General features: G+C 35.4%; 1 protein-coding gene across 1 annotated transcript in view; it reads right to left on the minus strand.

Moving 5' to 3' along the window:
- Positions 1–484: 484 nt before the first annotated feature.
- The window catches only part of PPIL4 (peptidylprolyl isomerase like 4), a 33,080-nt gene continuing 18,476 nt past the window's right edge, over positions 485–15,088 (minus strand). The window contains exons 11-13 of the mRNA XM_057739356.1: positions 13,478–13,574; positions 9,533–9,680; positions 485–4,019 (exon numbers count right to left, since the gene is read on the minus strand). Coding sequence (XP_057595339.1) covers positions 3,768–4,019; positions 9,533–9,680; positions 13,478–13,574 — 497 coding nt within the window. The 3' untranslated portion in view covers positions 485–3,767. The remainder of the gene's footprint in view (positions 4,020–9,532; positions 9,681–13,477; positions 13,575–15,088) is intronic.

Below are 15,088 nucleotides of genomic sequence, written 5' to 3' on the forward strand. Positions count from 1 at the left end.
GGGGTATGCTATCTTTACAAACAGGAAGATTATGACCATATTGTTTCCACAGTGATCTACTGACTAATTGCAAATGCAGTTGAAGTCCCAACAGAATTCTCTGGGAAACCTAACAAGTTGGTTCCAAAACTGCACAGAAAAGAGCCATGGCATTCCTAATGAAACAGGTTTGGGGTGGGAGAGGGTTGCTTAAATATCAAGACTTTCTACAAAGCCATAGTAGATGTTTGCTATTAGTGCTAGAAAAAACAATACATCAAGGGAATAGAGAGCCCATGAAACAAAGCCCACATATATATTTAGAAACTTACATGACAGATCAATGGGGAATAGATGAACCATTCATAGTAGATTTTCGACAACTGGTTATATCCACACATGGAAAAAGAAGTGAATCTGAATCCCTATTATCACACCATACACACATCAATTCAATATGGATTAAAGTTAATTGTGAAAAAAAAAAGCTTTATAACTTTTAGAGTATAGGAGAATATTTTTATTAAGGATTTCTTAAACAAAATACAAAAAGCACAAAACACACAGGGAAAGGCTGATAAATTTGACATTAAACTTAAAATTTCTGTCTAAAATGTATAACCTAATTTTAATCAAACATCTAGACTCAACTTACAGTTTATACAAAGTAGAGAGGATGGAGGACACCATAAAGATACCATCAAATAATTCCAGAATGTGGAACATTCTACAAAGCAACTGGCCTGAACTCTTCATAGTCAATGTCATTAAAAAAAAAAAAAGGTGGTTGGGGTGGATGGATGGATAGGGAATTTTTAGATTGAGAGTAAAATGACAAAAACTACATGTAGTGCATGAAGCTTGGTCGAGTTCGGATTTAAAAACAAACCAGCATCTAAATATGACATCCTTGGGACAATGGGAGAAATCTGAGTATATACTATATGTTACATATTATGAGATTATTGTTTAATTTCTTTCAGTGTGGTAACAGTATTGTGATTATATAGGACATGCTTTTTTAGAAAATGCACGGTGAAATACTGAAAGGTGAAATATCATGTTTTCAATTTACTTTCAAATTGTTCAACAACAAAATGGTACTGTTTAATCTGGATGGAATATATATATGGATATTCATTATGTTTTTCTACACATGTATGAAACTTTTCATATTAAAAAGTTAGGGGGGAATTTACAACTTGTGCTCTTCCAAGGGCATCAATAGGTGAAAAAATAACCACAAACTGAGAGAAAAATGTGTACAATATATGACAGTATAAATGGACTAGTATCCACAATCTATTTTTTTTAACTTCTTAAAGAAATATATAAGAAAAAGGCAACAACATAATATAAAATGGGTAAAAAACATGAAATAAGCTTTTCACAGAGAGCAATCAGGAATGAATATGATATATGTGAAAAGAAGCTCAACCTTGTTAGCATTTAGGAAATGCATATTCAAACAATGAGACTTCTACTCTGGCCAAAATGGAGTAACAGAGGCAACATTTCCCTTCCTCATATTAAACAACGAAACATCTGTACAAAATATACACAACAAAGTTGTTCAGACAATGGGCAACTGTGCAGGACAGTGACTCTTGAGAGGAGAATAAACAGGGAAAGTCCTACCATTGCTTGAGCTTACTGCAAGGAGAGCCTGGGTGTTTCCCTGGGTAGAGCATTTAGGGGAGCCAAGGTAAAATTTGTAGGGCAGAGTATTGGAAAGAGGAGGGAGCTACAGAGGGAGAATTCCAGATCTACAGAGAGTTCCCCTGAGGCTTCGGCTAATCAGTGTATGCACTTGAGAAAACTACCCAAAGGTGGGAAAGAACCACCAGAAAAGAATAAGCTGTAAAATTCAAGTTCATACAGGGCTCAGAACAGTTCCTGTTCTCAATAGCCAGAGTGGAGAAATCTCATAATAAACCAGGCATAAGGAAGATTATTCAGAAGGGTATCATCTCAGTAGTGAGACAAATTAGCCCTAGATTAAAGGCTGTTCTGGTCCTATCTCATTAAGTGTAAAAGCAACCTATGAAAGGATCAAACTGTTTCTAAATAACTACGTCCTAGAACAAAACACAACATATTTAAAAGAATACAAAAACCTCCAGCACCCAACAATGTAAAATCCAAAAATTATCAGGCATGCAAAGAAGGAAATTACAACCCAATAATGAGGGGGGAAAATCAATCATTAGAAACAGACAAGAAATGACAGATGACAGAATGGTCAAGTACATTAAAACAGTAATTATAAATATACATCAGATTTCCAAAAAAATAGAAGAGAGCAGGAGCCTGGAAGGAGAGACATGGAAGATATAAAGAAGACCCAAATGGAACTTCTAAAGATTAAAAATGTAATGTATGAGGTGAAAAATACACTAGACAGAATTAACAAGAGATCAGATACTTCAGGAGAAAAGATTAATGAACATGAGGACATAGCAATGGAAACCAATCTGGAACACAGAGAAAGAAAAAAAAAAGAAAGAAAAAATAAAACAAAACAGAGTGTCAGAGTGCTGTGAGACAGTTTCAAGTGGCCTTACATACAATTAGAGTGCTGGAAGGAAATAAATGAAGGAGACAAAAAAAAAATAAATGAAAAAGCCCCCCCAAGTTCCAAATTTGATGAAAACCATAAATCTACAGGAAACAGCCTCAGCAGAAGAAACATGAAGGGGGAAAAGAAAAAAAAAACAAAAAAACAAAGAAAAAAAAAGACACCAAGCACATCATAATCAAAGTGCTTAACACAGTGATCAAGCAAAACTTTAAAAGCAACCACAAAAAAGAACAACGACAACAAAAAGTTTCATACAGAAGAACAAATGTAAGAATAACAGTAGTCTTCTTGCTGGAAACTACAATAATATACCACTTCACAGCCACTGGATTGGCAAAATTAAAAAGTCTGAAATTGCGAAGTGTCAGAAATGCTGTAAAACAAAGGTAATTCACACAGTGCTGGTAGGGATATGATTGGTACAGCCACTGCAGAATATAACTTGGTATTATCTTATAAAGATGAAGGTGTCCATATCACATGACCAAGCAAATCACTCTTAGATAAAGAATGATCATAGCAGCATTGTTTGCAATAGCAAAAACAAAAACCCCAAACATCCATCTACAGAAGAATGGATAAATTATGGTCTATTTATATAATACAATATACCAATAAAAGTGAATGCCTTTCAAAAAACTAAGCTGAAAAAAGCAAGTAACAGAAGTAAACATACATCATTTATATAAAATTCAAAAACACAAAACTTAACATTTCATTTAAGGATACATACATATGTTGTAAAACTATAATAATAACCAAGAGAATGACAAACACAAAATTCAGAATAATAATTATTTGAGAAGGAGAGGGCACTTTTAAAATGCCAGTAATAAGCTGGCCTAAGCTGGCCAATAGGTACACGGCAGATATATATTTATTTATATATACACATATGTGTATTTTTGTAGGTATGAAATACTTCATTAAAAATAAAGACTGAAAAATATGAAAAATTTTAAAAATGAAGACTACTATTTACGTATAACAAAATTAGTGTAAAAAAGTATACAAAGAAAATGTTCAATTCTTTATTGTCTTTCAGTGCCCTATACAATCAGTATTCATCTAAAAGGGCCATAATCCTACTGTGAAACAAAAATAACAGGCAGAGTCTTTATCTGCTTTGACAGAAAATCTGAACGTCTGGTACTCAAAGTTATACAAGAGTAAATGTGTTAGCCACTCGTGTCTAATTCTTCAACTTTCATCTGTACTTAGACTTTTCTTTATCTTTGGATTTCTTGGGACTCCTGCTTCGGTCTCTCTTTTTACTCCTTTCTTTTTCATAGGGATCTGTCTGGTATTTGGATTTGTGGCTATTACTATAGTGGCCATCCCTTTCTCGAGATCGGCTACGACTTCGTCTTTGAGGTCGGTCTCTCTTTTCACTCTTTTGCTTCTCCCAACAACTTTCTTCTTCTTCATAGTGACCAAAGCCCATTTCCCTGTAGATATCCTGTCAAAGGAATAAAGAGAGAGGTATGAGTGAATCCGTAAAATAATCATTTTGTACACACTGTCAATTAACAAAACTTAGACAAGTCCCCCATTAGCAAGCAGTTCTAACAGCTAAAATTTGAACACTACCACTAATGCCAAGAATCTTATAAATTAAAAAACAAAAATAATTCAGAAAAAGACAACCATTTTCTCAACGATCTCATTGCTTTGTACTTACTATTTCAGCTGAACTGAAAAATCAGATTCCAAAACAAGGAACTGAAATAGCCCAATTGAAATAAGAAGTCTTTAGGGTGAAATTGCAATACCAAGAATTCTGGTTATGTTCAGTCACATTTCCACCTCCCCCTTCTCCACTCCCCAAAAATGTGGTTGCATCACTGATCTACAATGAAACTACTAAAATCCCCATAAGAATCCTACAAAGAAGACATCATTTAAATAACCTAGCCAGAAGACGTTTTAGACAGGTCAATCAGTCTAAAGAGAAGAGAAAACAGATTCTGAATACTTGGGTCCGAGCAATTATTTTTAAAGTATTTTTTTGTAACGGCTCCTCTCTAAACCTTTAAATAAGTTTTCCTGTTGAGACTAAGCAGATAAATGTTTTTATTAAAATCATTATTGACAAAAAAAAATCATTATTGACATATTTCCTTAAAATGAGTTAAGAAACACTGAAATAATTCGTTGTCCTAAGACAATAAAGTGGGTACATTTAGTTCTATTTTCAATAACTACTGATAGCAGTAGTAACTTTTCCATATAGAAAGGGCCTAGTTACAGCACAGCAATTCTATCTCTGCTTGTGTCTTATCTCTGATTAAAATGAGTACCTCAGCAAGTTGCTGAAATCTAAAGACATCAGAGCCAACTTTAAAGAATAGATAATAAAATTCAACTTTCTTATAATATTCCTCAAAGGAAAGGGAAAATTCTAAGGACTGAACTCCCAAGTGCCCAACTCTATCACCTTACACATATTATAGCAGATGTCAATGTCAAGGCTTAAAATTCAAGTGATGAATACTCACGGCTAAGGACTGGGTTTTAAGCATATGATGCACAACTATTGCACACAGTGTCTAGAGAGTGTACGTTATGCCTGGCACAGAGACTGCAGTATGTGGAAACAGACCTAACATGATTGCTACAGTCCACAGTGCTTGTGGAATACCTCAATATAAACTGATTCATGATTTCCCACACAATATCAATAGTTCTTGTCATTCGATAAGTCCCAGAGGTAGAAAATGAGTAGATATTTCAGCTTAACCTTTTCAGCTATTTGCAAGCAAAATATGACATCCCTAGATAAAAGAATTTTGTATACTTCCTGTAGCATACACAAAATGTAAATATCTGTCTACTATTCTGACTGTACACCTAGTACTTATTTCTGTACTGGTGAAGATAATAGTAATAAACTTTTTAAAATGGAGAGACTGTTTTAGCTGACGTATAATCCTATAAAGTCTTTAGCACACTATTATACAGGCACTGACATGCTTTGAGTGTTTAAAATAAGAAAGAGAGAGAGAGAAAAAAGATTATGCATTACTTAATTTTTTGAAAAAGTCGAGGAAGCTGAAAATCTGAAATGGAATGAAACCTTAAAACCTCTCTTATTTAGCATAGTTTTCAAAGCTACACAAGCTTTGAAGTCGGGCAGCTCTAGGTTCAAATGGTCTTTGCCATTTAGGAGATGTGTCAAACAAGAAATGCTCTTGAGGTTAGATATATCAGCGAAGGTTTCACAGAGAAGTAATAATGGACTTGAAATAAGCCTCAAAGGATGAGTGGGTTAGGGCATGGATTGGCTGCAAGAAGGCTAACACAAGGAGCCTAAGTGAAAACTGAAAGGCGAGGAAGAATGAGCACTGCATGCATGAAGAGGAGAAGTTGAGGCGGCTGGATGAAGCCATGTTAGAACAGATCTACGTATGTGCTGGCACAGTGCTAAGCGCTTTTGTAGTACAATATTATCCTCACTCTAGATATAAGGAAAGTGAGACTCAGGAGAGCCACACAGGTTGGAGATAATTATTTCATTGATCAGTAACTATACATATAAAATTGAAAAGGGGGTGGTATAGAGTAATGAAAAAAATAACACCACATCTGACTGCATTAAAATAAATGTTAAAGTTCCATTCCTCTCACTAAACTATAAGACCCATGGGCTTGTGGGGTCAGGATCTTCATATCTAAGGTGTGGGAAACAAATTAGATGAGCTCTAGGTCCTCTGCATAATGGACTTTAAAAATTCTATTCATTTTATACATTTAAGACATAAGACGATGATTAAACAAGCATGCATCTAAAAAAAGAAAGAAAAAGGAAAAAAAAAACATAAAATGGCCAATTTAAGGTAATCAACTTAACCAAGCCAATGATTTCATGTTTAATAGTCAAAAAACCTTAAAAAATCAACCAAAAACTGTCCTTGCTGAGGTCTCTGGTAGTAAATCAGAGATTTAATTACATTTAAATCACTAAAAGAACATTAAATGATTAAAATGACAACAAAAACAGTCCTAAATTATAAGAATACCAAACCCCTATGAAAACCACAGAGAAGAACAGGCAGTCTGACTACTTCTCAGCTAGGCAGCCTACGGCTGAGTACTCATTTCCTGTAACCCTAGTAAAACTCAAACCTCAAGAACACAGTAACCATCTCTGGAATTAAGATATGAGGTGGAAAAATTAAACAGATTTCGAATTGAACAGTAAGGCTGTCATTCAATTAAAAAACAAAGCACTTGAAGAAATAAGTTAAAACACTCTTAGGAAACTAAGCTCACCAAGCAAAACACCAACAAATAGGAAAATCTGAGCTATACCTGAAAATTACCTAGCACTGAAAATTCCCTTTAATGATTATATTTTTGAGATTAGAATCAAAGGGATAAAAAGCAGAATAAGAGGGGCTTCCTAGGCGGCGCAGTGGTTAAGAATCCGCCTGCCAATGTAGAGGTCACGGGTTCGATCCCAGCTCCAGGAAGATCCCACATGCTGCGGAGCAACTAAGCCCATGTGCCAAAAAAAAAAAAAAAGCAGAATAAGAGAAAAATATTGGGCCCACTGAAATCTTAAATATGGATGCTATTAGAAAGAAGAGAAAATTAGTATAGCTATATTATTAAATCAAAGTATAAAATCAAAAACAATTGCTTTAATACACTTTGAGGGGAGAGATAAAGATAGAATATTATTACCAAAAGAAAAGGACATTTGCTACTGCTACTGTAAAGTTTTAAGTAATCAACAGCAAGATAAAAAAGATTCACAAAAAGGCAGGGGTGCAAGGGTGGGAACCACAGACTTAAACTGCAGCCAGTCTTTGGAGTTTTTTAAGACCTCTGATTATCTCAAATACACCAATGTGTATTTCAGGCCTAAATTCATGGAGGATTCCATGTGCAAGTGCAGGATGAGGAGCTGTAGCCAAAAGCAACATAATGGGGGGGGGTGTGGATTATGGAGTTTTAGTGGAAAACATGCTAAATATTCACAGAAATGTGATATAGCCACCATTAAAAAAACATGTTGGGGCAATCTGTGGCTAAATTAATACAGCATAAAAATTAAGAGGAAGATGTTCCTATTAGATGACACTGGAGTATTTACTATGAGACAAACTGTATTAGAATTAACAACTGGAATTAGAAAAGAAAACTGCTGACAGGAATATATTCCAAGTAAGAAGATTTAGGAAAGAACCTGAGAGAAATAAATTCCAAGTAAGAGGAACAGCAGTAGGGGTACAAGTCCAAATTTAAATTGTAGTTCCATTACTTATTAGCTACATAAACCCACTGGCAAGTGGCTTAACCTCTTTATTCTTTACTTTCTTTGTTGTGAATAGAGACAACAGTATCCACCTCACATTATAAGGACACAAGAGATGTTACTATTACTGATTTATGTGAGGATTACTTGAAGGATTAACAAAGGTGTAAGGTAAAAACTGAGGGCAGGTCATGAATGATGGGAATCTTTAAACAGCAAAAGGGCTATGGAAAGAAAACAGATTAGATCCCTGCTGGATGACAGTGAGGAAAAGGAAGACAGGCTGTCTAGAAAATAGGGTGTTAAGAATATATACAAAATATGCATTTGCTGAAAATTTTGAAAATGAAGAATAAACCATAAACACATAAAATAGTTACCTTTGGGGAAAGAACTAAAGGGGGAGAGAACAGGGATGGAAGCTAGGTTTTCTACATGTACCACCTTGTAGATTTTACTTTGGAACTGTACGATTAAATTTTAAAACTACAAAACAAATGGAAAAATGTTAAGCAATCCTTAAACATCAAAGAGAAATAAGTTAATTGAAATATGAATCCAGTTAATTGCCTTACCACAGAGAGAAATTATTCCAAGTGATTTAAAACACAATTTGACTGTAAAAATAATAGTAACAGCCAGTGAAGAAAATGTTTGCACACATCTTTTTTTTTTTTTTTCCACTTAATCTTAACACGCCTGGGAGATAAATATTATCTTGATTTCACAGAGGAGGAAACTGTGGCTCAAGAAAGTTAAAAGATTTGATGAGGTCACATCACTGACTAGCAATGTAGAAATCTAAACTTAGCTTTTCTGACGGCAAACCCTTGACTTTGCCAATCACACTGCATCTCTCCATCTCTGTCTTTGCTTGACATTCTCACGGTCTTGAGTCCCCTCTGCCAACTGAAAGCCCCTCATCTGTCCGGGCCCAGTTCAAAGGTCCTCACATGGTAAAAACCACAGCAAGAGGCTATAATGTAATCTGTTTTTCAATTAACTGAGAGCCAAAATGCAGGCTGGAAATGATTTCTTCTCTTTATAATCAGTTTTCTTTGGGGAATTCTTATTATCATTGTCTTAGAAAATGTACTGCTCAGGATAGCTTTGGGGATAATCAAGTTAATTATTAGTGCTGCTTTTATTTCATGTATACCAAATATACCATATGAGAGGGCATAAATGTTTCTCAGGCCCTAAAACCTCAAGAGCTGTAAGTGTTGTATGTAACACTTGGTGATAAATTAATATGATAAATTAGAAGAACTTTTTTTTTTTACCATAACCACACTTGTTTTTGATAAGTGAGTGTCCACATGTATGAAAATCACTCTTGCTTCACAATGTAGAACTATGTGATATATTATTTTGAAAACAATCTTTTATAATGTTTATATATATTCTTGAAAATTAAAGTTCATTACCCTAGTGAAACCATTCTACATCTTAAGTTAGGGACACATCCATCCCTGTTCAGGACTATACCCTTATCTCCTAAATCATTAAGATGCAATTTTTTTTCTTTAATGTTTTGGCCACACTGCACAGCATGTGGGATCTTTGTTTCCCACCCAAAGATCGAACCCGAGCCCCCTGCATTAGAAGCGCGAAGTCTTAACCACTGGGCCACCAGGGAAATCCCAAGATGTAATTTACAAATGGATGAAATATTTATTTCTCTACAGCTAAGTCTAAACATCAGTAAGTACCTGATTTGTATTTTTGATTGGCATGTAGTCCTCATCTTCTTTTTCTTCAGAGCAGTGGCGAGTTTTCTTCTTGTGTTTTTTACTTGTGTGTGAGTGACTTGACTTTGAGTCTTCTGCCTGCTCATCTAGTACAAGATCATATTTTGGACTGTAGCAGCTAGTTAAGGACAAACAAGAGAGCTGGCACTGGTAATACATCAAAACATAAGAATCTGGTAAACAAAGGAGGCCATGAGACTAAAGATAACTTTTTAAAGCAAAAACCATCTCAGAAGCATAGAGTATATTTCTAAAACAAAACTAATTCAAATTTTACTTCATTATACAGTCAGGAAAAATGGAAAGAACACTTGTCTTAAATAAACAGTTAACAACTGATAAGTGGGCAAAAAATATACAGAGTAAAAAAACTGTATTCACAAATGAAAAAAATAAGTAGCATAAAAAATAAGGAAACAGGGACTTCCTAGGTGGTGCAGTGGCTAAGAATCCACCTGCCAATGCAGGGGACACGGGTTTGATCCCTGCTGCAGGAACATCCCACATGCCGTGGAGCAGTTAAGCCCAAGCCCCACCACTCTTGAGCCTATGTGCCAAAACTACTGAAGCCCACGCGCCTAGAGCTCGTGCTCTGCAACAAGAGAAGCTACGGCAATGAGGAGCCCACGTACCTCAACAAAGAGTAGCCCCCGCTTGCTGCAACTAGACAAAGCCCCTGTGCAGCAACAAAGACCCAACACAGACAATAAATTAATTAATTAATTTAAAAAAAATAAGGAAACGGGACTGCCCTGGCCGTCCAGTGGTTAAGAGTCCATGCTTCCACTGCAGGGGGCTTGGGATCCATCTCTAGGGGGGAACTAAGATGCTGTCTGTCGTGCGACACAGCCAAAATAAATAAATAAAATATTTAAAAAAATAATAAGGAAACATATGTCAATAATGAAAAAACTTAGAAAATGAGGCACATTTTTAACTAGAAAAAGTTAAGACATTATAAACCCCAATGCCAGAGAAGCCTAAATAAGATGAAAAAATACATTCATGTGACTCTTTTGAGTGTAAATTAGTTCAGTCCTTTAGGAGAAAATTTAGCAATGCATATCAATAGTTATCATGTTTAAATTCAAATAAGAATTTATAAAAAAGTAAAATAACAGCAAGTTAAATGAACAAAGGCACAGCTGTCCCTCATTATCCACAGGGGATTGGTTCTAGGACCCCCTGAGGACATCAAAAGCTGCAGATGCTCAAGTCCTTTATATAAACGGTGTAGTGTATGCATAAATCTGCACACATCCTCCCTTAAACTTCAAATCATCTCTAGGTTACTTATAAAACCTAACACAATGTAAGTGCTATGTAAATAGTTGTAGATACAACATAAATACTACGTAAAAAGCTGCCTGCATGGCAAATTGAAGTTCTGCTTTTTGGAAATTTCTGCAATATTTTTCCTGAATATTTTCCCTCTACAGCTGGAAATCCATGGATGTGGAACTTGCATATACAGAGGGCCGACTGCATACATAATAGAATTATTTTTAATAACAGAAACTGAGAACAATAAACAGCCTAGTAATAAAGATATACTTAATACATCAGAGTATTTCAACATGATATATTATTATAAAGGAAATTATTAACAATGACAAATGAATGCTATTAAATAACCTGGAATGGTGTTTATAAAAAATTAAAAGTGAAAAAAGCTTGAAGCAAAAACTGTATATGCCACACAGTGACTACAACTTTACAAAACTTTATAAAAGATTAAGGCTTGAAAAGAACAGGAGAAATAAAAACTATCATTTGCCTAGGTGGTAGAACTATGAGTGAATCATTTTTAAATTTTATATATTAGAATAAGAGAAAATGTAAGACTATTAGAACCTCTTCTAAAAATAATCTTAAACTCTAAAACAGATTCTGAGGAAGCCTGGCAAGGACTAGACAAGTGGTTTTCAAAAGAAAGATTAGGAAGAAGCCCAAAATGCAGAGCTATTTTAGTGGCAGGTGGGACTAGAGTAACAGCAGACACATTTCCTCAGGACTAGAGTTTCACGTCTGTTTTCACCATGCCACAGCTCTATGCTTCCTTGGGGATGTCTCATTCCGTAGGAAAACACTGCACCTTCTGGCTGTTCACAAGATGGCTAAAGATGGCTAATCAGCCTGTACCATCCTGTTATTACTCCGTTATCTCCAACTTCTTTTCTCCTTTATACCATGTCACAGTGTTTCCACAGTACCTTCCGGATGGTCTCCTTTTCCAGATACAAATCAACAGTCCTTGCCTCAGATTTCACCTCAGTGCTTGCTCTACACATGCTGCTCCCCGTCCAAAGTGCTTCAGAGCTTCAGAGTATTTCAAGCTGCTGATCCTAACCCATCAGTGGGGTGCAAAATCCATTCAGCAGGTCACTAAAAGCCAGCAGTTTAAAGTCACATAGACAAGAAAACAGAGCACATGGCATCTAATAAACATATTTTATAACACTTTTGTTCAAGTATGTGTGTGTGTGTGTGTATGAATGATTATACTTGGGCTGTACTGGGTCAAGATGTAAACTCTGTTTCTTAAATAATGGATCACAGTTAAAGAAAATAGTATCCCACCTCAGCTGTCCTCTCCCTGATATTCAAGCACACCCAGTTCCTTTCTTAACTCTTAGTAACCTATCATCTTGAGTTTAAAATACTTTAATACGAGGTATCCTTCCTTTTCAGCCTGAATACCCACTATGGGGGGAAGATGTCTCCTTCTACTTTATACTCCACGGTTGACCTTCCTTTCATTTGTCCTACACACTCCACTGCAGTTTCTAGTGGTTGGCCTTGATTTAATTTATTCACCAAAGATTTGGTGAATAAATCTCAAGTGTATTCCATCCATACCTTTTAAGATTCTAAGATTTCAATCATACCCCCTCTAATGTTCATCTTCTCAGACCAATCTCAGTTAACTGTTTGGTTTGTGTGCATGTGAAAGCCTCTTTTCATGCTGACTATGTAAGTATACTCCAGACTTTATCCAACTCTAACACCTTACAATGCTTTGTGTATTGTAAATAGCCAACACAATAAAAAGTACTTAACAGGTCAACCTCATAGTCATCTTTGCTTGATGAATACTTGGAAAAAAAATGTCTATATACTATGAGAAAAGAGAATCTCTAAAACACCAACAGGAAACAAAGAAACCATTTACCAGAAAGAATCACAAAAGAAATAACCCTTGCCATGTGTGGAGTGACAGATTTATAATGAGAATATCAATGAACACATTCAAATGACATAATATGAAAAGTATGTATCATTGCTTCTTATTTGACTCAACCTAAAACTTGAAAGAACATATAAATTAAAGGGTCAGGTCAATGAATTGCTTTTTAATACTATAAAAGTCAACTCTTGTACACAATAGAAGCCCAATAAATATTTATTGCTAGACTGACAATGTATTATGCAGAAAGAAGCAATCTAATCATGGAAAACAAAAACAGGATTTTGTTATATACATATTCACCTACTCCAAAGAAGTTAAATATATAAGAAGGGTTAACACAAAGGGTTTAGCTTAGCTATAATAATTTCTGACTATGAGAAATTTAAAACATTAAGATTATATATAGAAATACAACTCTTACCTGCAGATCTTCTGAGAATAAGTGACAACCTTAACCTAAGTGTAGGGAGGTAAGAGAATTAGACTCAAAATTTCTTTCAACCTTACCTTTCTCCATACAATAGAAAATATACTGAAAAAGCAAAGCAAACATATATAAAATGGTGAAAAGACATTACGATAAACTAAGTGATTTCTTCACAAACCATGTGGATTCAGGAACCTTGTCTTCTACAGCCTTTTTATAAGGTATCACACTCTACTCTCCAGAGGGGATGGTCCATACGTATTAAACAACTGGTTCTTGTGAAGGATACTCCTGTTTGGGCTTTACTTTATCTTTCAGAACCAAATTAGATGGTTTATCTTGTTCCTTTTCATACTCCTTGAAATCACTCTTGGTGTACTTCCCACCTATTTATTTAAAACAAGAAAAAAGAACTTAGTAAAAAAAATCACCTGATTAATCAAGGACAATAGTTATTTTATAAGAGTTATATAATAACACTTTTATAAGTGGCATATATATCTGGGGATAGATAAAGGCTGAGAAGAAAAAAAAGAATCATAGTAATTCATTCTCTACCACTATTTTAACTGAAATCTTGCTAGGTAGCCATATGCTGCCCCCTAATGACATACATGAATATTACAACACCAAACTTGCAAATCCTAAATTATCACTGGAAAATAACGCAGAGTTTAAGTAGAGCCATTAAGTCTATGAGAACATTAGGTCCAAAGGAAATCGAGGGCTTGGGACCAGTGTCTGAGACCTGAGAGGCTTTATAAATTCGGAAGAAGTAAGCATTTGAAGACCTCTAATCTGTCAAAAGAGACACTCTGCCTAAAATCTCAAAAGAGAACCAAGTAGATAGAGGACGGCAGGAATTGTATAGATTTTCATTAAAGAGATGTGAGAAGCAAGGGCTGATGAGATCACCAAAGATAAACTTGTCTCTGCTTTGAAATTCTTGCTTAAGAAGACCTTTAACCCTTCCAAATGCCAAAAAATGAAATCAACAATTTCTTCAGAAAAATAGGACCCACTGTTAAACCCTAACTGGCCTACAGTAGCAGGGCCATGAAAGGAGAGAGCACTCCATGCAGCCTCTCCGCTCTCAAACCTAGTCTCTTAGCAGATGAGGATCCAGATCCTATCCATGCCCTAGACCTGTTGACTGACCTGCCTTCCCCATCTCCTCAACTACCATGAGGAAATGTTTCAGGGGGAAGGCTTCCTCCTTCTGGTCCAAGATTGAATGTACAAGTAAAGCAAACTTGAGGTGTACAAGTGTTTTGATTGAGAATCCTAGATATACCTTGACTGCCACCAGGGTCTTTAAACAAAGGAGAAAATACAAGCAAAAAAGGGGGGTGGGGGGATAAGCATCAAAGACAAGATGAATCTATTTGGCAATTCCAGAGGCTCTGAAAAAAAAAATGGCCAGTAGACAATGTTTCACATAACTGTGAAACAGACAACTATAGGAGTTAAAGTACTGGTAACTGTAACAAACAGGCATCATTTCATCACTGGAAAACATCTGCCATGTGCTCGCCACTAGAAGTCTCATTATGGATAAAGCAGTTATGGTACATAGTAGAAGAAGCAACAGATTAAAGTGAGAAGTTCTAGATTCAAATCCTGACTCCAGTGAGAAGTTCTAGGTAAGACACTTCAACTCTCTGAAACTCATTCCCTCCATTTAGGAAATGAAAATAATATCAACATTTCACAGAGCTGTTGGAATCATTAAATAAGGCTATAAGGAAAGGTGCTTAGCACTGTGAATGGTACACAGGATACAGTCCATTTTTAAAATGTGAATCCACAATATATAACATTATCTCAAAATTAACTGAGATTAACAACAAATTACATTATGATGGCACAGGTGAAACTGAAGCATGTCTCCTATGTGACA

This window comes from Hippopotamus amphibius, chromosome 6, assembly GCF_030028045.1.
Source record: "Hippopotamus amphibius kiboko isolate mHipAmp2 chromosome 6, mHipAmp2.hap2, whole genome shotgun sequence".
Classification (NCBI taxonomy): Eukaryota; Metazoa; Chordata; class Mammalia; order Artiodactyla; family Hippopotamidae; genus Hippopotamus; species Hippopotamus amphibius.